Here is a 23,051-nt window from a genome sequence, read left to right as displayed (position 1 = left end):
ATAGTCCTCATAGAGAGGAGGTGAGGATGGGAAAGCTTGAGGGAAGAGCCAACTTTGGGAGATAACTCATTTGTATGAAGCATAGTGGGTCCATCGTTATTTTACGGCAATGCAGGGCCAGTATGCCAAATGCAGACCATGGAGTTATGAAGGCTTCCCATAGTTTCCTCCCCCAACAAGGCAGGGTGAAGGCAAAACTGATCAATGGCTCTTAATTTCAAATTAGAAACAAAATATATTTGCTGCTTCTTTGTCAGCAAAGGTAAAGCACGAGCTGTATGCCTGAGGCACAGGTGTTGGATACGACCTTTTATAACATCTGAAGCTGCCTGGATCTCTGGGTTCAGCTTGGTCACAAGATTCTGGCAAGGGCAGATAGGACATTTCACAGTGTATCTAGTAATTAAAGCTTCACTTTGGATTTGTCCCAAAGGTCAGTTAACTTAGCTGTTACTGAGATGGATCATTATACCTGTCAATCAGGCTGAGGAAACAAAGGTGGCCAGATATGATGCTAGTCATCTATTTCTTCCCTTTGGGCCACTTTCTACAGAAATTGTGTGTGCCATATTTATGTTATCCTGATCGTCTGTCTAATATGGCAGACACCTGTGTCCTTGTAGCAGTTCTGAGTGACATGTTTTGTGGGATGTTCTGAATAAACACACCTGGAATTCCTGGAGGACCTATTTCCCCTCGTTGGCCAATGCCAGTGTCTCCTTTCTCACCCTTTGCTCCTCTTTCTCCTGTAGAGAGGGAAAGAAAATTAATTAACTTATGAGCATGATCTACGGAACTAAAGAATACTACCATAGGTCTTCCATCCACACTGAAGCCAATATATTTGCTAAAAATAATTCCTAATTGTGGCCAGTCCTCTGAGATGGGATGTTAAGTGGGAATGAAGACTCGCCCCGCTCCAATTCTGGCCAGAGGTGGAACATACCAGCAATTGCTGGTCACATTTACCACCTCTGGCTCAACAGACTGATGCTGCTTCTAACACATGCATTTTGAGGACCACTTAGATGCTACTAGCAGGAGAGGTGAATGCCAAAGTGTGGTGGACACATCCCTTTATCGGACTGCCCAAACACACCAAGTTTCACTCACCTTTGGGACCGATCGGTCCAGGTGGCCCTTCAGACCCAGTCTGTCCAGGCCGGCCAGGCTCTCCTGGAGGGCCAGATCTTCCTGGGAGTCCTTCCTTCCCAGGGGGACCAGGAGGTCCTGGTCTGCCATGGGATGCTTTTACATGTGCAGGTGGTATCTGAGCCAGGAGATAAGCTAACTTTGCTGTGAAGAGAGGGAAATGGGTTTGTTAGACTAGAAGGTCAGTGCTCCAAATGATGGAGAACCAGAACCAGTGGCCCAGTAAAGTCCAAGTATTGTCACAGATCAATTTTTCAGGGCCACCCATTTGTTGTCCCCACACAATCCTTCCCCATAAGCCATGATGGTGCATCCCTGACCCTCTCTAAATTATTTAAACCTCATTTCTCAGTAGCTTTAAACTTCTCCTAAATTTCATACTTAATCCTAAACACTTCTCTCATCCCCTGCTCCTTGTCCACCAAGGATCTGAAAAGTCCCTTCCTTTAGCTGTGCAGCTGGTGGATTTCTGTCAAACTGGAATCATTGCTGCTCTGAAAAGAAGAGCCTATTTCCACTGCTTCTGCTACACAGAGCAAGATGCTACATGGCTGCTCTGTAGGGAGAAAGCTTACTTTTCTTGTTCTGGGCTGTTACACATGTGGAGTTAAAGCTAGTGTACCCATCTCTGGCTGTGAGGTCAGAAACTGTAACTAAGGTAGGTGCCTGCATCAGCATATTCTCCGATTTCCAAGCAGGCACATTGCTTGCCACTTCCATATTAAGACCCTGAACAGCCTAGAGAGCTCATAAGACCTACTCAGCATTACAAAAACATCCTACAGAATGGAGGGAGAAGGCTTTTCTGTCTTCTCTTCATTGATCCAAAAGCTTGAATGCTTTTAGATTGGCATGGAATTTGAAGTCTGAGAGTGTGTAAATAAAATCCTTCAAACAAATCACTCCATTGAACCATGATCGTTAGCACAGAGGAAGACGCCTGCAGCTATGTCTCAGCTGCTCCAAAAGCTGTGTGAGAAGAAGCACTACAGCTCTGCATCTCCCTGTAGTGGGACTGGGTCAGTAGTGGTCTGCAATTCATGTACTTTGAGAGAAGCAGCAGCCCGCATCCACTCCACTCCCTCTTCTCATACTGATGAGTATCAAACATCACAGTCAGTAATCAGGAACATTTCTCCTCCAGCTGGGACCTCAAAAGCAAGTTTATGTCCCACTCTGACTACTTTCTCTTCCAGGGCCCCAAATTAATCTGTTTTAATTTGTATCTTCTCTTGTCCTACCATCTTAGCCCAGGCATCTGCAGGAACGAATCTGCAGCAAAACTGTTTTGGTAGCAAAAAGCCATGAGGTGCTTACCACAGGCCCTGGCCTTGGGTTGAAGAAGGGAGAAAGCCTCTGCGCTATTGCTGGGAACACCAAGCTTGGGGAACGGTAAAGCTTGCTAAGCACATTTCATTTTACACATTCCTCCTTCCAGGCAGGCTTGTTGCAACATTGCCTTCCATAAGCAGGAGAGGTTCAGGTGTCACCACAGCTATGGGAAGTATCTTTCATACTCTCAGATACATCTTTGGGCTTCCCAGAGCTGATTACTTACCATCTAGCTGCTTGGCTAACTCCTCTTGGATGAGCCTTCTCAAAGTCTCTAGAGATGGGGGTTCCCCCTAGAGAATAATAATCACAGCAATAACAAGACATAATAATCACAGCAATAACAAGACATAATAATCACAGCCAGGGGACGTGCAAATTGAACCCTCCACAAAGGGTTTAGTGGGTTGCATTTCATCACCCACAGCATACACAGGGCTGCAGGGACTGCCTGAAAGAAGAATGTAAAGGGACTCAAACCATCCACAATTCCCAACCTGCTGGCAAGCCATGGGCTCAAAGGTGTAAGCAGGGAGCCTGGTCAGAAGGCACAGTTGGGACACTGTCCCCATCTCCTCCCTAGAGAAAATCTCCCTCCTATACACTCATAGGAGAAGTAGTAGAAATCAAATCAGGAGACATCCTCTGCCCTACTAGATCATAGATCATAGCCTGCCTCCTTTTTCAGCGTTGCACGTTTCCTTGCAGAGAGAAGCATGCGTGCCCCCAGGGTAGTTAAAGTGGGTATCTAGACTTGCTATAAACACTCATACTGGATGCATCGCCTGCCAACAGGCCTTATCTCGGGGAACAGAAGCCAGTTTACGCATATGATTGATACCCATTCTTCCAAACGAGTACAAGGTTCTGTCTGATTTCCAGCTGTTGAAGGGAGACAGGGGATGTGGCTGCCTGGCCTTGGTCCCCTACCCAGCCTCCAAGGGACAGTATCTTTCCTCTCCTCTCTCACCTCTTTTGTGCGATGTTGCTGTTGAACAGCTGTAATAGCTGTCAAAACTCAAAGCTACGTGAACAGCATCTCTGGATGATGCAACTAAAAAAATGATGAAAGCATTTTTGGTAGGTGGAAGGAGAATTTTTAGGTTGTGGCTTTCCAAGAAAATAAAAAAAGTGGGTTTAGGGTAACCAGACTCTTGTCTTTGCATAAACTCAAAAGAAAAAATGTAGCTATATGTAAAAAATAAACCGTTTTGAACCAGCAAGATCAAATGTTTTCCTTTGTAAATCATGAAGTGAGATGTTTCACTTGAAATACACTTTCCATTTTTTAGGTAAAATTATTGTTTGAATTTCTGCCAGTTTTGAAAAGACTTCTGGTCAACCTAAAGACTGCATTCTTTTGTGTATGAGCTATTTGCATGAAAGTGTTCCTTTTCCCTCACACCTATGCTTTTAACATACAAGGATGCAGCCTGTGTCCTCTATGTTTATAAAAACCTTGTGAGGTCTTCTGAATCAGAAGTTACTCTTCATTAAGAAATGGAGATTTTATTAAATAGCTAAGACACATTTCAATTTTAGCCAATAACATTGCTGGTAAGTACAGAGTTGGTCTATTTGCTGCCTTCTTCCCAACACAATTTTGCATGAGAAAAAGATGTGTTTGTTGGTGACAAAAGAAACAATTTTGTCATTAAGTACTAACCATTTGTGATGGCTCTTAGTGAATATCCCAGTAAGCAAACATGATTGTGGAACATACTTTGAAGGCTTAAAAATTATCTTGTCAAGTTTTAACCCTATTAGTTGCAGTAGGTCTCCATAATCATCACTGGATTTCATCAAATCTCTGTGTTGTTGAGACACACAAAGAAATGCTGTGTCTAAAATTTACCCAGCTTTTACATCAGAGATTATTTCACTGTTTATTCCCCTCTGAGGTAATCTCAAATTCATTCTCAGAATGGGCATAGCGGCTTCACTACTGTTGGTAGTTTTTCTCATTCTTCTACATACATTACCCTCAGGCACTCTCAGTAAGTAGCAAGATCGTTTCCCGTTAGGGAAAAAAAAAAAAAAGAGAGAATATTAAACAAAAATAGGATTTCATGAATTCTGATGAGCTGACTCCAGGATTTCCAGGAATAGAGCAGTGACCTTTCCACGGCTCAGCATTTTTTCTCTCATAACAACCAGCAGCAGAGGAAGGCATAAGACCTCCGGATTAAATGCTACACATTAATACCCTTATAGAAAGAAGCTTTTTCAGACTCCAGACCCATGGCCATAGTCACGTGACCTCATTTAGGCTTTTAGGGGTATAAGGTGTCAGGGACTGGCTGCCCTGGCTATAGGTCTGGACTGCTCAGCTCTCCTGAAGTTCAATCCAACACCCCCACAACACTTCCCTGAGATATGCTGTAGCTCTCCTTTTTATGCATCAAGAGATAAAAACGCTGCCCCCCCATTATAACACACACTTGCTCCGGTTTCTATCAGCCTTACTGTAATCTTAGGTACTTTTCTGATCACACACTGTGGCAGTAAAACTACTGTACAAAGCCCTTCTCTGGCAATCTTACCCTAGGTCCTGGAAATCCTGGCTGTCCTGGAGGACCGGGAGGTCCAACTTGCCCAGTGTCTCCTGGGGGTCCGTGGGGACCCATCAGTCCTGGATGGCCTTTATGACCAGGTATCCCAGGATCACCTGGAGGGCCCTTTTGTCCTTGAGGGCCTTTTTCACCTTTGATGCCAGGCTCTCCCTAAGTGAAAAAAACGACATTACCACCACAAAATAAGAGGCAAACTTCTGATTTCCAAGCACAGCAAAACACGAACAGCTGAGCTGGCAAAGTTACTGAACACAACATCTGGTGCATTACAGATGATCCACAAAATATTACTGACGGAGAATGATTAAAGAGAGGGCTTGGAGGGTGGGAAGCACGGCAGATCTCTACAAGCCACACTTCACTCTTGAATGACCCCTTCCCCCAGCCCCTAACTCAAAATAGCTCTTTTTATTTCAACATAATGAAATAACTAATAATATTCTCTAACCTACCCTCTCTCCTTTGGAGCCAATTTCACCCGGTTTCCCTGGTGCACCCTGCAACAAAATAAGGGTGAGCATTAAAGAGCTATCCATAATAACAGTAAATAATAAAACACATGCCTTTGCAATGATTCTTGTGACCTGGGGAAAATTTATTTCCCTGTTAGTCCCACAGATTCCTGAGAGCTCCCTGTTTGCTCTCAAATATCAACAATTCAAGAAAAAAATCAATTTGTGGCAACCGAGGTAGCTTCCTTGATGTTTTTTCCCCAAGACACCAGTCCTACTTTGAAACAACTGGGAATTTAACTTACCTCTTTTCCGGGAGGACCTTTCTCTCCTGGTTCTCCCTGAGAGATACAGAGAGTGAATTTAGCACCACACTGCAAGGAGTTGGAAGAAAGACGCTACCTAATAACCACAAGTCTTGCTTTCTGTTTAGAGCCCAAGTTTTCTGCTACACAGCAGCAGGTTTGGATGATTTATCCTTATCCTACTGCTGTAGGTCATTCCTGGAAAGACACATCCTACTATTTAGAAAGCATTTTTTAGTGAAGCTGCATACCACGTAAATGTAAAGAACAGAAAGTCATTTCTAACAAACCAGCTGAGAGCAGGACAGATGTTTCATTGAAAGTGTGTTCCTGCTTTCAATACGTTTTATTCCTTTTTCTTACAGACATTTCACAAAGCTTCATACACTTTACTTGGGCTGGTTTAGCTTAAGCAGCGTCAATGTTATACCCATAACAGCCTAAAGATGTAAGGGAAGTAAATTTTTTAAGTAGAGGTACCATCTTGTATTACACCAGCTGAGATAATGGATACAGAGCCAGTGATAAAGCGAGTTTGAGCCTGAAAGTTTGCCTGTATTTCAGAACTATATTAAATAATCTCAATTTGAACAAGCACCCTATTAGGATTTTTTTCTATACTCTGCATTTACAATGTGATAATTAGGCAATACAATTTTGCATTTTAGCATTTCAGTTAAAAAAATGTCACTGCAGTCCTGAAGTGCACTAATAAAGCAAAACAAACATTAAACTAGTTATTGCTAAAATTCTGCCCGCTTTCCCATATCAAGAATGGAAACATTCATCTTTAGAGTCCATTTACAATCCACACACATGATCATATCTATAATGTGTGCATGCAGGTGGTATTTTTCCCATAACCTGGAAACATAGATAACATCTTCAACAGTGCTAGCATCTATACATGTATGCATGAGTAATGTAACTAATCACGGATGTGTGATCACATCAGCTCCAAATTAGGCAGCATCAGACTCCCTTGAGCATTCCTTAGGGCCACTTCAGTTTTAAATGGCCACCACATTTGCTGCTTGAATTTAATTTCCCAGAGAAATATTTCTTTCTCCTCTTTTCATCATTAAACTCCCTTTCCAACCATAAAAAAAAAAAAAAGAAGAAAAAAAGAATTCTTCTGTGGAAGATTCAGCTCTGCTAGATCCACATGAAAACCTTTTAAATCTCATTTTAAGCCACAACAGAGCTAGAAACAAAAATATTTACCTAACATTCACCTTTTCCATCCTTCCAGTGGAATGTAACATATTTTACTTGTCTTGGAAGGGCTAAAGATAATGGATTTCAAGGCTATGATATTTTCACGTGTATAGGTATTATTTTAGATCACTTTGGGAGATATATGAATGCTTTAATTGCAATGTACCTCTGTTGCTGGTAACAAAGGAATTTTCCTTGGAAGAGCAAATATCAGAAATACCTATATTATTACCAGCACTTAAAATTTCCCTATTTAGCCCTTCAGGGGTTCATGCAGAGATATAGTCTGAGAACTTAAATACCCCATACCCATATTAAGAAGACTATTGAACCAGTCCGATTAATGCACACATTATCAGGGCTGACTGACAGGTACCAGCTCAGTAAATGAGATTATGGATGTCCGTCCATATGAAAAATGCTACTTTTGGGGTCCAATTTCCTTTGGAAGTAAAAGCATATGGCTTCTGGATCTGTCAGATCTCCTGCTTATGTTTTTTTACCTAATTAAAGATGATCGTGTCCCATTTTCATCAGTCCAACATTTAAAAGCAGGTAATTAGTGGGTCTAATCCATCCCCAGACATACTTACAGGTGGTCCCCGGGGTCCTATGAAGCCAGGGAGTCCTGGGCTGCCGTTTTCTCCTTTATTTCCTTTAGGACCCTTAGGACACAAATGAGACAGACACTAGCAGCCCTTTCTCCAACATCTCTTTTCCAGAGCATGCATTTACAGATACATTGGAACTGGGAAATTTCACTGTAGCAGCAGGGCTCCCAAAACTGACAAGGAAAGGAAGAACAAAGTCATTTAGAAAAGCAGATTGCAAACATCATGCTTGCATTGTTAATAAACTATGTGGGGTCCCTGTGAAAAGATGAAAAGGGAGTGACAATTACAGCAGTGACAGGAGGTATGTTCAGCGGCTATTCTGGCGCTGCATGGGTTATAAGGGGTGTTGCAGAGCAGAAATGCTGTGATGGGCGACAACAGGGAAACAGTGCAGGTGGTCATGCTGCTCAAATCTGAGAACACAATCAACAGACAGCGACTGAGTTGCTCATTTGCCTTTATTTCCAGGTTCAATTTAAGAAATGTCTGCCTTTTACTTATCTCTTGTGATATTCTGCCAAACTATCCCTTTTTCTTACAGATCAGGGCAGCTTAAATGACAGTTCATGATACAGAGCCATTTCAGGTATACTTCTGGTATTTTTTTTTTACTCTTATTTTAACCTTTTCTTTCACGACTTTGTCCCCTACCTTCTAACTCAGAACATATCCCTTTTTCTTCTTAGAGTAAAACTTGTCTTCATTTTAAGCCCATCTTGTGTAAAGTGAGCACCAAGGAACCTGACAGGCACAAAGCACGTGGCTTTCGGGTATGCAGTCCGCCCTGGAGATTTGAGGGGCCGGGCTGCATTGCTGTGTGCAGGCTTAAGCATGAGCCCTGTGAATTGGGATGGACACTGTCAAACAGCAGATGCAAAAGGAGAAGGCTCCTGGCAGGTTTTACCTTGTGATTACAAGTCAGCAATGGTGAAGGTGGAAAAGAAACCCTTATTGCCATCTTTCTCGCTTCTCCTTTTTTTCAAAATAGAAATATAATATATTGGCTTGTCACACTACATTGTGAAGGAAATTAGTGCAATTTCCAGACAAGGCTGGAAATAAGTGGATTTGTGTACAGCACAAGGAAATACTTCCCGTAATAACCTTTATGAAAGGGAGAGGATTCTTTTTAATGACGGAGAAGGGTACTGATGAGATGACTGTCTGTTCTGCTGACCAACACTGTCTCACTGTTTCCCCTTTCTCATCCATCTGACTTTTTATCCTTTTTCAATCTCTTATGTTATTTTTGGACTCTAAATCCTCTGGAGCAGAGACTGCTGTAGTTCTGTGTGCAGGAAGCTGCCTGGTGAGTCCCCAGGTCACTAGCTGACTGTCTAGGTAATGTGATAACAAAATGATGATTAAAAAATAACCCTCATTTGACACTCACAGGGCATCCCAAAGACACATCCCTGATCTGGTGAAAAAAAGAAAAGCCAGAAAAAGAAAAAAGAAAGCCAAAAAGCAGTAATAGGAATTGGGAACAGGGGTGGGCATGATGAGAAGAAGAAATGAAGGTTGAAAAGGCGACAGCGGGAATCCCCAGGGTGAGAAGCAATGGCAGTATTCCCAGGAAGGTAAGAAGAAGTTATGTCAAGGAGAAAAAAGCTGTAGCACTTATTCTTGGCTGCAGAAAGGCTGCGAGACTGCACCACCCTTGCCCCACCTGTAATCTGTGAGTTATCACCTCCCCATGCAGAAAGGTGTTGCTTGCTTCTCTGCGACCACTTAGGAGAAGACATCCCTGCAGCAAAGCGACACATGCTCAGGGCACCAGTCTGTGGCGAGGCTGAGGTTGCTTTATGGCATTGCAAGGGCCACAAAGAAGAGTGAAGTCCTGCTGCAATTTGTCAGATTTCTCCTGCTATGCCTTTGTTTCTACCTGAATCTAACAGCCCAGCAAGCTGTAGTGTCTGGGTGGACAAAGAGAGGGAAGAGCCCTGCATTGCAATAGATGCTACTGGACACAAAGGTGCATCTGCATGGATTTGCTGAAACCTGAACAATTTTCAGCAGCAGAACAGAGAAAAAAACCCCAACTCCTCACTGTCCTCCTTACAGCTCTTCATTACCGTGCTGTTCTTCCACACAGGATGGCCCCAGAGGGGTTTCATTCTGCTTCATGATCTTGGTTTACTGCCCACTGTCTGCTCTTTCCCCCAGTGCCTGGGGAGGATTTTTTTGCTGCTGCTATTCCTCAGTGGCAGTCTGCCAACTCCCCGAGGCCCCCTCCTTCCTTGTGACAACTCTCTGCTGGCTGCACAGTCTCTGCTTGGCAAAATTAAATCTACTGGTGAAGATGAGGCATGCCAATCTTTTTTCCATACCAGGTAATCAATCTTTTCCTTTTTCTGTGAACACTTAACTTTTGCTGGGAAAAAATGATGAGCCAGCTAGCAGCTCAATTCCAGGAACGTAGCCAAACCCTCTCTGATGTTGTGGCCAGCCAGTGATTTTCAGATCACCGATCTTCAGACATGGCAGCTTCAGGGGTGGTAAGCAGCTACACATAATTCACTCCATCTATACTTCATCAGTGACCTCTCCTTGACATAACTGCTTGCTGCATGAGTTTCCCTTTGTGGTACTTACTGGGTTACCTGCTGGGCCAGGTTCTCCTGCAGATCCAGGCGATCCATTCTTTCCCTATGTCAAAAGGATAAAAGGTTAGTGAAGTAACGTATAATACAATTAAAAATATCCACCTACTGCTACACCAGCAGGGATTTCTCTAGCATTGTCCAACCTCCTTTCTTGGCAGACTGTAGAGTAAGGATGTCTGATTTCCAATTGGCCCCACAACTTCTGCATCCCTGATTGCACAGCTGACCCCATCTCAGGACAAAAATTGAGAGATGTGGACCCAAATCCCTTTTAGTCTGAAGAGGACCAAACCAGCACTCCTTCTCCTCCTCCTTTTCTTCACCCTTATCCCTATTATATGCAGCATTCTCCTGGACGGGTGGAGCCACCTACTATGGCTGCTCCAAGTCACCGGTGTTCAGACAAGCCCCTTTAGTCCATGTTTGAAGCACCTCTTGGCAACTCACTGATCAATGTTAAAGTGCTCTGCACTAGCTGACAGATATCTCCAGATCCTCCCACACCTGCCTGTGTTAGAAAACTTCCTCTCTCCAATGACTGAGGTAGGTCCTGCAAATTACTTCCTACCATCCTCTTCTCAGGGCTATCATCTAAATCAGGGTCCAGAGGCCAGGCATCTATTTTTTAATCATCTCAGGCTTCCCATTTTTTGGGGAATGGAAAGAAACACTTGTTCTAGAGCCTTGAGGCATTTGATACTTGCCTGACACCAGACAACTCAGAATGAGCCAAATCATCCCTTAAAAGGACCTGTTTCTCACCGTTCCTTATCAAAGTAGCTGAGCTGACCATCCACACTGGCTATAGGTTGGTGAGATGAAATTCTACACCCTGCTCCTCTTTCCTCACCGTGCAGAGATGTTTTTCCCTGCATTGGAGTTGACCATAAAGACCAACTCTTTTACTGGCAATATTGAAAATCATGCCTCCTGCTCCTTGTTAGAGAAGAAACAAAGCAGAGGAAGAACAAGAGAAACTGATACTTTGCTCTCCAACATACAAAACCCCAAGTATCTCTTCTCCAAAGAAGAATATGGCCTGGAGTTATAATAATTTCTGTCTCCTCAAATCTTTTTATTCATTGCTAGTGTTGTGCAGGGGCATGACACATCAGTGAGTGATGCCAGCAGTACAGGAATAATGAGATAAATTACAAGGTAGACACAGGAGCTCTCCATATGTTCCTGCAGTCTAATTTAAACCCCTACCCTCCCAGCTCAGAGGGCCCTGCCGCTCCAGCTCCTGGCATTACTGGCTGAATCAGCATTTTGCCCTGATTATGGAATATGTAGAATCTGTTTCACTAGCAGGTCTCCCGAGAAGGAAAAGAAATCACTCATTGCAACATATTAAAGATGTGCCTAGGTTCAGCATCAGAGACCTGCATTCAAATTTGGAAAGGGTTGATTTTTAAGAGAGAATTGAAAAGCCCATGAAATTAATAAAAGTAATTTCTCAGCCATGCCAAATGACACTTTCTGAAATGTCAACTAAATTGCCATTTCTCCACTGAAGTTGTAATAAAACTCTACAGGTGTTCAATTAAACAAACCTTTTCCTAAAATTATGCACTTTTTTTGCAGAAAAAATTACAGAGACCATGACAAAAATGAATAGTATCACAACTGGACCCCATATATCTCAAACTGGGCACCTGTGATTAGTGTCTACCTTTGAAAATACAACAAAAAAAAAGAAAAAGAAAAGACACATGATGCACAATGCAATTGCTCACCACCCGCTCACTGATGCCAGAGCCACGATCCGCGCCTCCTGGCCAACTCCCCCCTGTTTATATACTGGGCATGATGTTCTATGGTATGGAATACCCCTTTGGCTAGTTCAGGTCAGCTGCCCCGGCTCTGCTCCCTCCCAGCTTCTTGCACACCTGCTTGCTGGCAGAGCATGGGAAACTGAAAAGTCCTTGGCTTAAGATAAGCGCTACTTAGCAACAACTAAAACATCAGAGTGTTATCAACATCATTCTCACACTAAATCCAAAACCCGGCACTGTACCAGCTACTAAGAAGAGAGTTAACTCTGTCCCAGCCGAAACCAGGAGATAAGTCTTCATCAGTTTCTAGCAATATCATTCTGATTTGTCTTTCTCAAAGTAGGCAAAGTGTTTTCATCAAACATCACCTGAATCTTGCTTAGGGCTTTTCTTTCAAACCAAAGTTCTGGACTGCAGGACATTCCCACTATACACAATGTACCTCCAGAAATGGCTTGTCAGGAGAGAAAACTCACCGGCTGCCCTCTAAGTCCTCGAGGGCCCTGTGGTCCTATGGGACCAGTATCACCCTGAAATTAAGAAAAGTATTGTGGTGAGTAAGATCTGACATGGAGGCAAGCAAACAAGCATTTAAAAATGTTCCTACTAAATTACACTGTTCACATATTAGGGGGAAATAGCATTAAAGAAGTCTTACTACTCCCTTTCAATTATGTATGAGGAAGACCAGCCTTTTGAATTTTAAACATCTATCACTAAATGCAGTCTGATTACAGGCAGAAACCATTATTATCAGGTTATCTTAAAGCTGGATTTCTCAGGGACAGAGATTCTCTAGTATTTCTCAAGAATTCACTGCTCTGTTCTCTCTTGAGGGAGGCTTAAGACCTGCTTCTATCTTCTCTGAGGGGTTCCCTTAGGTCTGTCTTCCCTTTTACTTTGTAGGGTACCATTTACAGCACAACAGTTTTCCAGTGATACAAGGGGGTGCAAATGAGAAACCACTTCCCAAAGTCCCATGCCAATGGCACATCAGCTGCTTGGTACATTGCTCAGCAGCCGCTGCAGGATCCCACGTCAGCTGCATTCTTCCAGGACTTTGTTATGTGACTGCATTTGACACTAATAATGTCAGAGGATCCGTTTGTACCATCTCTCTTTCCTCTGAGCCGCATCATCTTATTCCACAGGTATTTCACAGATTTCAGTGGAGCTAGGCACTCAGTAAGGTACAGCTTTTGCAGAGGAAGCGTGACAGAACCTGGCCCAGTGGGACCTGCAGAATGAAGCACTGCTCAGAGAGGGGTGGCAGAAAGCGGGTCCATGGCTATGCAGCACAGCCTGGGATTCAAACAATGCAGCTTTCTCTGCTTTTCCAAAGATATAGCTGACATTTAAGTGTCAGCAGCTTAGCAGTGACAAAGGTCCTCAAATTCTTTGTTACCCTAAAAATCTTTGCACAAATCATTCCCTGTGCACTACTGCAGTAATTCACCCCTTATTGCAGTTTCTGCAGCTGTTTTAGGTCAAGGTCGCTGTGAATTAAAATCTTCATTTGTCAGGGAGAAGGAGATTAGTTTCTGCCCAAAACGGTACACTTACATCCTTCCCTGGTGGCCCCTCACGACCAGCAGGACCTGTCGCACCTGGCTCCCCCTGCAATTCAGCAAAAATGAGAGAGAGATCAGCTCAAGGTCAAAGACAGACCAGTAACACCACTATAAGTGGTACGGGGTTTCTGCAGTATTGGACTGAGCTCAGTGAAAACTTCTTTAAAGCCAACAAGAGCCTCATTCATCATATGTGACACGCAGCTTACAAAAATAACTCAGAAGCATCTTCTGTAAGTGATGCACAAGGCAGTGCGCTGCTTTCCAGCAGAATATTTGCTACTGCTAGTGCAGTCACTGAAAACCACCAACCTATTCATGATACAGAAACCACCGTAATGAGGAACTCCAGCACTGGATTTTTCAGCTAAGCTCCTGCAAGCAGAGCATTTTACTTCCCCCTAAAAAGCCAGAATTAGGCAGAAGGACATGCAGTTTTGTATTCCACTTTCTACACCAAGGACCTTTTTGTACTGTATTGCTCGGAACAGAGAGGAGACCAACTTTTCATGCAGAACTTGAGTTTTGGGTTTTATGATCCATAGGCAACTAAGTCAAAGGGCTAGAGACGTTTCTATTCTATTCTATTCTCATTTCTGTAAGTTTTGTTCCTGCTTTGCACTTCTTAGGCATTTTTGGAGGAGAGCTGATACTTGTCCAACAAGTGCAGTAGGTTTCCTCACCTTGTATGCCAGTATTTGTACCAGAGGGATGTGGTATGGAGGCATCCTTGAAACTTCCTCACAAAGGGCTATCTCAAAGGGAGCATCAGAGGACTCAGCTCTACCAGCTGCCTCACCTTACCTAGAATCAGAACTTCAGCAGAGGGAATGAAGACAGCTGTTGTGATTTTATACCATGGGTGGGGACCATGGAATTGTAGTTGAAAACAGCCATGTTAAACACAGACCTGTCATCATTTTTACCTATCACCTCAGAAAGGTCAATCTCAGTTCACACAATCTTTTTCCAAAGGATCATACATGAGGTACATGTTACTTACCCGGGGACCTGGGGGACCTGTATCTCCTCTCTGTCCTTTGAAACCCTATAAAAGAGAATGAAATCAATAATTATCCGTTACCTTGGTGCATGAAACATTAAGAAAACTCTAGCTTGAATGTTTACTTAATAATCTTCCCAATTTTGCCTAAGATTACTGGGGAGTGGTCAGCATGGAGCTGCCGTGTCCCAGGGAGTGATTAGGAAGGGCCACGTCACAGGAAGAGCTTTCCATAGCTCCCTGGGCTGCAAGACCAAGACCGTAGTGTTCATATTCCTGGTGTGACCAGCCAATAGATTGTTTAACCTTAAATTTCATTGTCCCCATCCTTTCAGAGGACATGTAACAGAACACAAGGGCTACAGCTGTGACTATGCCTTCTGGTAGAAGGGGTGTCATGAGGTTATATGTGCTTTAACTTCTACGTAAGGGACCTACTCTTCTCCAAGTTTGAAGGATTTGGAAATGCCTGTGTTCAATTTTTGTTGATTATTTATTTAGTCACAATGCCATGACCATTCTCAGCCAGGCCAGCTCTTTGGTTATATGTTTGCATCAGTAAAGGACCTCATCTGCCCAACAAGAGCTTCCCAGCTACAGTACAGAAGAGTGACTGGATTGAACCCTTCAGAGCAGCACCTACCGGTAAGCCTCTGGCACCCTCCTGGCCTGGGAGCCCTGGTTCTCCAGGCTTTCCCTATGGGAAACAATCATGTTCATGTTAGTGAGAGTCTCAGGTCCATCTCTCTGCTGTTGAAAACTTCCCACTACTCTCCCTTAGATGTAACAGCACTGAGAACTGTGATTGCCCAGGGTTTCTCCAGCAACGCTGGAGTCTGAGCATGCAGGGAGGACAGTAGTGACCGACATTCCCATACATACGCCCACCTGCACTGTCATGAACGCAGCCTTTGAGGTTCAAAGGCAGCTTACGCCTTTGGACTGGTGCACCTTTACAGTGTTTTAATGTCGGAGGGGTAATGCACAGAACTGCTCCAATAGCTAGTCAGCACGTACAAAATCAGCATCTGCACGTAGAAACCGGGTGTTTTGATGCGAGCCCACAACTGTCTGCAGCTGCTGTGACAAGCACTGCTCCACATACCAGTTGTCCTAATGACTGGGAACTTGGCTCTTCCCAGAACCACTAAGTCCCGTTTGACAAGTCACAGAAAGAGACTGGCAATGCCAGATACTGGAAGCACATTCTTCATATAACACAGTTGCAAGGAATAACATTTGCTGCCCAATTTATTAACTTTTCCTTTTGGCTGACAACTTCATGGCTCACCTTTCTTCCCTCAGTAAATGCAAGTATAGACTAAGTAGAGAAAATCAAATATAAAACCTCTAATCCTGGACAACAGAACTGTCACAGAGCAATCCACAAAAGGCTTCTTTAAAGACACCTCCTCTAAACTTTTTATGTCCCATAATCTTCTACCTAAAAAACGGATCACTAGGTTTAATGTTACAAAGCAACCTTCTTTCTCGGTAATAATTACGGTAGCTGTAAAAGTGGAATCACTAAGTTTTAGTGTATTTATGGTAGCTGTAAAAGTAAAAGAACCCAGTTTCTTTTCAAGATTGCTAGTGTGTGACTCTTATAAATTGCTCAAGACAATATAGTCCTTCTGGTGTTAAAAAAAGACGTGCAAACAGGCTCCCTGCCCCCGCTAAGGAGTCCATAGATAGGCTGCTCCAAAAAACAATAACTGGATGCAGGCTTTGATTGCCCGAGCGAAACAGTTTTAAATTACATTACCGGTTCCCCAAGAGATCCTGGCTTGCCATCTTTGCCGTCATTTCCAGCAATGCCCTGTAAATGAAATGCAAAACAGGGTATAAGGAAGGAGTCCATAGGGAAGATTCATGTGGTTTTTGTCAGTGTGAGTTTCACACTGACAGCTCTGCTTCATCACAGCATACTTAAGTTTGCCTAACCCTCCAAAACCTACCCTATTTCTATAGCTCAACCGTAAACCTCTCCTTGCCACACCACTGTAACAGCATAAACTGTTTCCCTTTCCAATATGGCAAGTCTAAGGGGTTTCCTCCTTTTCAGCAAGGCGAGCACTCCGACAATCTTAAAACAGGATTCTAAAAATAGCTGTTATAAATCATTATAATGCCTTGATCCTCATTCAGCTAGGCTATTTTACACTAGAAATAGCTCTGGCCCTATCCCTATGACAGATTAAAAAAATCCAAGATGTTGTAGTAATACATTTTCCAGGAGAGAAGAGTCTATGCCCAAGATGCATTTGAACTTGAGTCAGTGCAAAGGAATTATTTCAACTGTAGGTTCAGATAAAGACAGTATTCCAGTCTACAAATTTTTGTGCCCTTACACTGGAGCTATTTGATTTTTGTGCTCTGCATAAGAGCATTTCTTCCAATGAGGAGGCAGATAAGGAACAGACCTGATTCACGCTGGTAATTAACACTTAGCTTTAATGTGATCAAACACAGCATTCACACTGTCCTGAACCAAGGACATAGCACCAACATGACAGATACCATTACAGATCATGCATAGCTTTCAAAGAACCTCAAAAATGTCACCTCTTTGTTTTACACCTCTATGTGTTTATGAACAGTTTAATGTATTGAATTAGAAGGAGCTCAGTTCTACTCACTGGAAGTCCAGGCAACCCTGGTGGGCCCTGTGGACCTGGAGGGCCATCTTTACCCTGGAAAGAAAGCAGAAACACTGTGGGTCAGACAAGCTCCTCAGATGCTTCTATATCAGATGAAGATTTATCAAATGTAGAGTTTGACAAGAGACAACTGTGAGAAGCTGGTCTTCTAGCCCATGTCACATAGTGTATGAGGTTTCCTTGAATTCCTTCTAGTTTAAACTGGAGGGCTTTCTTTTCACATAAAACATCTGGTATTAGTTATAAGTTGTTACAGATGGAGAAACCACTGAAATCACTGGTAATTTTTTCCTGAAGTTTAATTATATTTAATATTTAGTCCTTAGCTTCCTGCATGAGGTGTCCAGCCAGGGAGTAGATCTATATTTTATACCTATCAAATGAGTAGTTATGAGAAATGCCTTGCTGACAGTCCCAAGAGATCCCCTTACTCTACAGGACAGGACAATAGCATCCCAGGTCTTTCACAGTGTCTCAGCCTTGATCATCCATTTGAAAGGGAATTTCAGCCAGCCTGTCCTTGTAGTCTCTGGCCTCTCTGCTGAGAGTGCTCACTGATTTCATAACAGCCATCAGAAGGACCATCACTGTTCACTTATGATGAAGTTCAGGTTGAAATGGATCTGCAAAAGGCACCTTGCTCATTAGGAAACCCTGCTTTAAAAATTAATCACAGAATTACACAGCCTTAAACTGTTCCAGCTCAACAGCATGCATTACTCAGGGAAGGTTCATTTTTTCCTTTTCAACCTGAAGTTAGCATCAATCAGATTACCTGTCTCTCCCAGGGTTTTCTGATGCATTACCATAAAGTAGCATCTGAACATCCTTCAAATGAAACAGCAGTAGCAAAATTCTTCATGGACTTCTCTAAGTTTACATCTGTACTAGTATTTTCAGTGGTGCCAGGGAATGGTCTCAGGTCCTGGCATCAGAGCAGTCTGTGCTGTGACATCCTTCAACAGGTTGCTGGTTTCATTTTGACAATCCCCACGCACAGTTCAGGTGTTAGCCTGGGTCATGAAGCATCCTAACAGATTTAGTCATCCTGTTCTAGAGGCTATGAGATGTTAATAGCAAGGACAGACAGACAAGAGGTACAAAAACCTCCTTAGAGGTCCCATGGACTGGATTATGCTCTGGCTAATTTTGAGTTTCATTTGGTGAGCAGACAAAACTGCAAGAACAGAGTAATCTGTGGTTATTTGTAGAGGTCCTACTTGCAGGTGTAGAGTTGATTCAGGCTGAATATTTTGGGGAGCTTTCAAAGAACATTACATGGGTTCCAGCTCAGCTTTACTTCACAGAGCTAAATATAGGTGAAGCTGGAAGTAAAACACACAGCTTAGAGCTTACTACGTCTCCGGGGTTTCCTGCTGGTCCTATTGGTCCCGGTGCCCCATCTGGTCCCTAAACAAAATAAAGCAGAAACAACGTGAGTGATTAACGCATTTTGTACATTTGTCAACACACTCCCTACCACAGCTGGCAACGCTGAAGTTTTCTTCACTCAGTTCAGCATTCATTCCATCATTTCTTCATTCATGACACAAAAGCAGTGCCAACCTCTGCATTCAATCAGCCTCCAAAGCCAGATATAGTCAGATATTTGAGTTTGGTCCTGGCCCTTCCTTCTGAAAATAGAGGACAAATAGGAAAAAGCCAATCTTGTGGCAAAAATAACCCTGAAGAACAGAAATTATGGGAGCAGTTTGAAGCACACTCTGTGGCAGGCAAAATCCTGGAGCCACAAGTCAATGCAGACAGAGGAAGAAGTCAGCAAAAGTTGAAGAAAAATAATGTCTAGGGGAACATCACATTTTGCTCTGCTTTGACAGGCTCAGTTTTACTTTGCACATTTCCTTTGACTGAGAGTCTATTCAGAGGGTCTCATAGGACAATTTTAAGAGTTTTAATCCTACTGGAATAATCCTATAGCTGTGGCAGTATGAGGTTAATACAGACACAGTAAATGTGTCTGTGTTATTAGCTTCTCCTAAAATAATGTTCACGTGAGCGCAAATAACCCGTAAAACAGGTCCACATGTTGTCCCAGTGGCAAAGGATTCAGCATCCTTTAGGCACTGCTACCATCTGAAAACAGAATTTTAATCTAATCTTCTTTTCTGGTACCTCCTGTCATTTAGTCAGTGCAATGCAAATTCAGCTTTGAAGAGACTGTGCTGATCCCCAGAACGGACGAAGGCTGCACACCCTCAGCATGGCAGAGCCAAACTGCACTGTAAGCAGCAATATGAGTAGTGATGACTGTGGGCAAAGAAAGGAGGTTTGGAAAGAAAAGTCCTTCACTCAGGAAAAGTCCCAACTCTTGGAGGGTGTAAGCGGTGATATCACAAGCAGGAGAGCCAAGTTATTTCAGCCCTGCTCCTGCACTGTTACCCCTTTTTAAATACAAAGAAGCATAATTGTATTCGCGGAGAGAGTAGAGCTAAGAATGAGAAGGACTGTGATGGAGACGGACACGTGTAAAAGGCCTTTAAATTCAAAAATAACCCACAGGATATGAAAATTGGAGAAAATCCAGTCTCATAGCACTGTGTAAAATTGAGAACTAAAATACTCTTAGATCTGCTGGTTCTAGACTGACAATGTATTCCACATATAAGAACACACCTATACACATATTACTGAGTAGTCTCTGCGGAAGAGTTTTCATCATCATTGTCTTGTATAAAGAGAGCAACTGAAGCTTAGCATCAATTTACAGAGTGAGTTGAAGCAATCAGTGAAAAGTGGCCAATGTATTAAATAGCAATTATCATGAGTGGGGAACTCTATGACACTCAGGGGACCATTAGGAACCCGCTGGAAAATGCAAATGCAACACACAGACAGATGGGAATGGTTCTTTCTTCCCCATGGAGCTTGCAACAACCTTTATTAGTAAGGAAAACACAGGACCATCTTTGCAACAGAGGAACTTACAGGCGGACCAGGGTTTCCAGGAGCCCCTGAGAAGCCGGGCATTCCAGGGTGGCCCTGCAGAATGAAAAGAGAGACTTTCTTTACACATTATTCACATCTCTAGTTGTATAAAAGTTAACTGGTGATTGAACATTGTGAGGTAACATAAAAATGAGACAATACACAGAGAGCTGGTTATAAGGAAATAAAGAACGATGGCTTTTTAAAGCAAAACCTTGGTTTTCAAAGCATGCACTTCAGAAATAAACATAGTTAAATTTAAGCTGTACTTTTTGTAACATGTACTTCAGTCTATGCTAATGGAAGATGAGAACAGATATTGTGGAATTGTACAAGGCAGGAGATCAGGCAGGAAACCAAACCTGTTTAAAATATCCTACAGATCTCATTGAAAAGGTGCTGATTTACACCTTAAACTATTGACTCAGCCCTTGGCAAAATTAACTATGAAAGTTTGCTCTAATTTAGACCATTCTCCTCTTTCCTGTGGCATCTCAGTCCCTCCTAAAAGAGGTCATCCTTACATTCATCTTCTAGGACAAATAGAAACAACCCAAAGACACCTGACCTCCCAGATCTCATCTAGGCATTATCTGGGGAAATGACTAAAGGTCAGGTAATGTAGAGAATTGAATGCATCCAATCTAGAGGTGAGGAAACAGATCATATGGGAACGTTTTTATTGGAGAAGGGGGTGGAAGCCTGTGGAGGACTGCTACAGTTCCACTTTTCAGCATAGCCCATTTGAGGTTTATCAGTGATAAAGAGCTCCCATCTTTCTCCTCTGCCTCTGAGAATGGTATTCCTCTACAGACTTCATAGGAGTTATTGATGAAGGAACAATCACAGTGATGGCACTGTTGGAAAGCACACTCTGTTTTTACCTGTTCACCTTTTTCTCCTGCATCCCCAGTCATACCACGGTCTCCTTTAGCACCCTGATAATGAAAAAAAAGCCATTGAAAGTCACTTAGATTCAGTATTGTATCAGCTTTTTGACCTATTTCATAAAGCACTTGGACATTTGAGCATAAAACTCATAAATTAGGACTGAGTCCTGATTGCCCTCATCTTTTAAATTCTTCCCTAGACTTTCACTACCAATGTTGGAGCCAGGAATATATGTGAAGAACGGCCTTTGAGCAGACCCAGCATAGCCCTTTTTTTATGTTGTAGTCTCATGGACATGAAGAGGACTTACACATCCTTAGAAAGTAGACAGGTTGTTAGGAACTTCACTAAATCAAATCTTGGTAAGGAATCATCTGGCCCAACAAAGGCATCCACGGTATGAGCTAGTAATCTCATCTCCCTTCAGGGACAGCAGCAATAAAAATGGTATTTCTAAGGTGCAGTCAGAAACTTCACACCCATAAAATGCCCCCCTCTTTCTCTCTCTTTCCAGCCTAGTGACAACAGAACAGAGGCAGCTCACTCAATGTAGATGTCTGTATTATCAACGCTTAACGTAAGGCAAGACGAGTCTCACACAGTGAAAAATACTGAGATGATGCTGAACACATTATGAACAACGCACAGAACACTAATGAATTGCTGGCCATGGAAATAATACTCTGGTTTACTACATGAGAGCTAGGAGACAAGTTGGGGAGGGAGGGCTGCTATTTATTAATTAAGAGAGGCCTAATTCATATTGCCAGAAGGCAGGAAGCTGCTCATGAGCAAAGATCTGCAGTTCTACTGCTCTGTTTCAGAATGGGACCTAGTACTAGTTTGGATGGTGTTGGTAAGGACAATATCCTACATCTTCAAAAGTGCAGAGCTCTTTGGGTCTTTCACTGCGAGGATCCTCCTAATGCATTTAGAAAGGAGTCACAAAGACTGTCTTTGTGTTTACACCTTCTTAGGGGTCTTACAATATTTTCTTTTAACATTTGCAAACTCTGTGAATCTGCCTTTTTACTGAATAAAAGTTAGACTATTTATCAATTACTGGATTTTGTTTTATGCACATTTACAGTTTAAAATTGGTCCTGTTACTTCACCTAAACATTCAATCTTGCTGTCCAAATCTCTGCTTTCTCATAGCATATAAGAAAGCAGCAGATGTGATATGTCTCAGACTGCTTGGTGTTTCTGCCAGTTATTGTCTTTATGGGTTACTAATTCTTTTGCAAATTTTATCCTGGAACGACTTTCATTTTGATCAAGCCTATATTTACTTTTGAGACACTACTCCTCTCCTCACGACACTTTTAATTGCAAGATATAAAATTAATTCATGAATCTCCATTAGCTTGTCCTACACTCTAATAAGTGGAAATACAAAGATGTTAAAATAGCAGAAGCTGTTTTAGACAGTAGGTCAGTAATGCAAAGAAGTCTGGAGGAAACTGTGATCCATCACGAAATCACCTTATCTCTCCCTCCATTGATTTGTTTTGATTTATTTCACATTAGGCAGTTGTAAAGGTTTTGATTGTGATCAGGCACTGGCATTGTGAGCAGACTGATGATAGACCTCTTCATGGGAAATGCTTGAAATGAGACATTATTGGATCCTTCACACACTGGAAGTTTTATGTTACCCTATGTCCCTAGACTGTTAGGCAGAAGCATATAGCTGAAACAAGGAGTTCTTCCTATAGCGTGTTTCAGGAAACATTCAGAGTCTGTGGATAAAACCACCATGGCAGATAGCGTATATGGAGCCCAGCAGCCCATTATATCACCCTTAATTTAAGTGATTCAAGCATGCAGGATTCAAGGAGGAGAGGAACAGGCAGGGTGGCTACTGCTGAGGCTTTAATTACTTCCTCACCCGATTTGGATTGAAACTTATTCTCAAGTCCTTATCTGTCATCAAAACACCAAGGTAATGAA

General features: G+C 42.6%; 1 protein-coding gene across 1 annotated transcript in view; it reads right to left on the bottom strand.

The window, feature by feature from the left end:
• The window catches only part of COL22A1 (collagen type XXII alpha 1 chain), a 215,430-nt gene that overhangs the window by 591 nt on the left and 191,788 nt on the right, over nucleotides 1-23,051 (bottom strand). Inside the window, exons 46-62 of the mRNA XM_050892264.1 lie at nucleotides 21,092-21,145; nucleotides 20,208-20,261; nucleotides 18,618-18,671; nucleotides 17,241-17,294; nucleotides 16,367-16,420; nucleotides 15,245-15,298; nucleotides 14,602-14,646; nucleotides 13,591-13,644; nucleotides 12,504-12,557; nucleotides 10,242-10,295; nucleotides 7,626-7,697; nucleotides 5,815-5,850; nucleotides 5,510-5,554; nucleotides 5,028-5,207; nucleotides 2,711-2,777; nucleotides 1,114-1,296; nucleotides 669-746 (exon numbers count right to left, since the gene is read on the bottom strand). Of these exons, the coding sequence (XP_050748221.1) occupies nucleotides 669-746; nucleotides 1,114-1,296; nucleotides 2,711-2,777; nucleotides 5,028-5,207; nucleotides 5,510-5,554; nucleotides 5,815-5,850; nucleotides 7,626-7,697; nucleotides 10,242-10,295; nucleotides 12,504-12,557; nucleotides 13,591-13,644; nucleotides 14,602-14,646; nucleotides 15,245-15,298; nucleotides 16,367-16,420; nucleotides 17,241-17,294; nucleotides 18,618-18,671; nucleotides 20,208-20,261; nucleotides 21,092-21,145 (1,192 nt within the window). The remainder of the gene's footprint in view (nucleotides 1-668; nucleotides 747-1,113; nucleotides 1,297-2,710; nucleotides 2,778-5,027; nucleotides 5,208-5,509; nucleotides 5,555-5,814; nucleotides 5,851-7,625; nucleotides 7,698-10,241; nucleotides 10,296-12,503; nucleotides 12,558-13,590; nucleotides 13,645-14,601; nucleotides 14,647-15,244; nucleotides 15,299-16,366; nucleotides 16,421-17,240; nucleotides 17,295-18,617; nucleotides 18,672-20,207; nucleotides 20,262-21,091; nucleotides 21,146-23,051) is intronic.

The sequence above is a fragment of the Gymnogyps californianus genome, chromosome 2, assembly GCF_018139145.2.
Source record: "Gymnogyps californianus isolate 813 chromosome 2, ASM1813914v2, whole genome shotgun sequence".
Classification (NCBI taxonomy): domain Eukaryota; kingdom Metazoa; phylum Chordata; class Aves; order Accipitriformes; family Cathartidae; genus Gymnogyps; species Gymnogyps californianus.
Note: the sequence above shows the minus strand (reverse complement) of the source record. Positions and strands in the feature narration are given on the sequence as shown.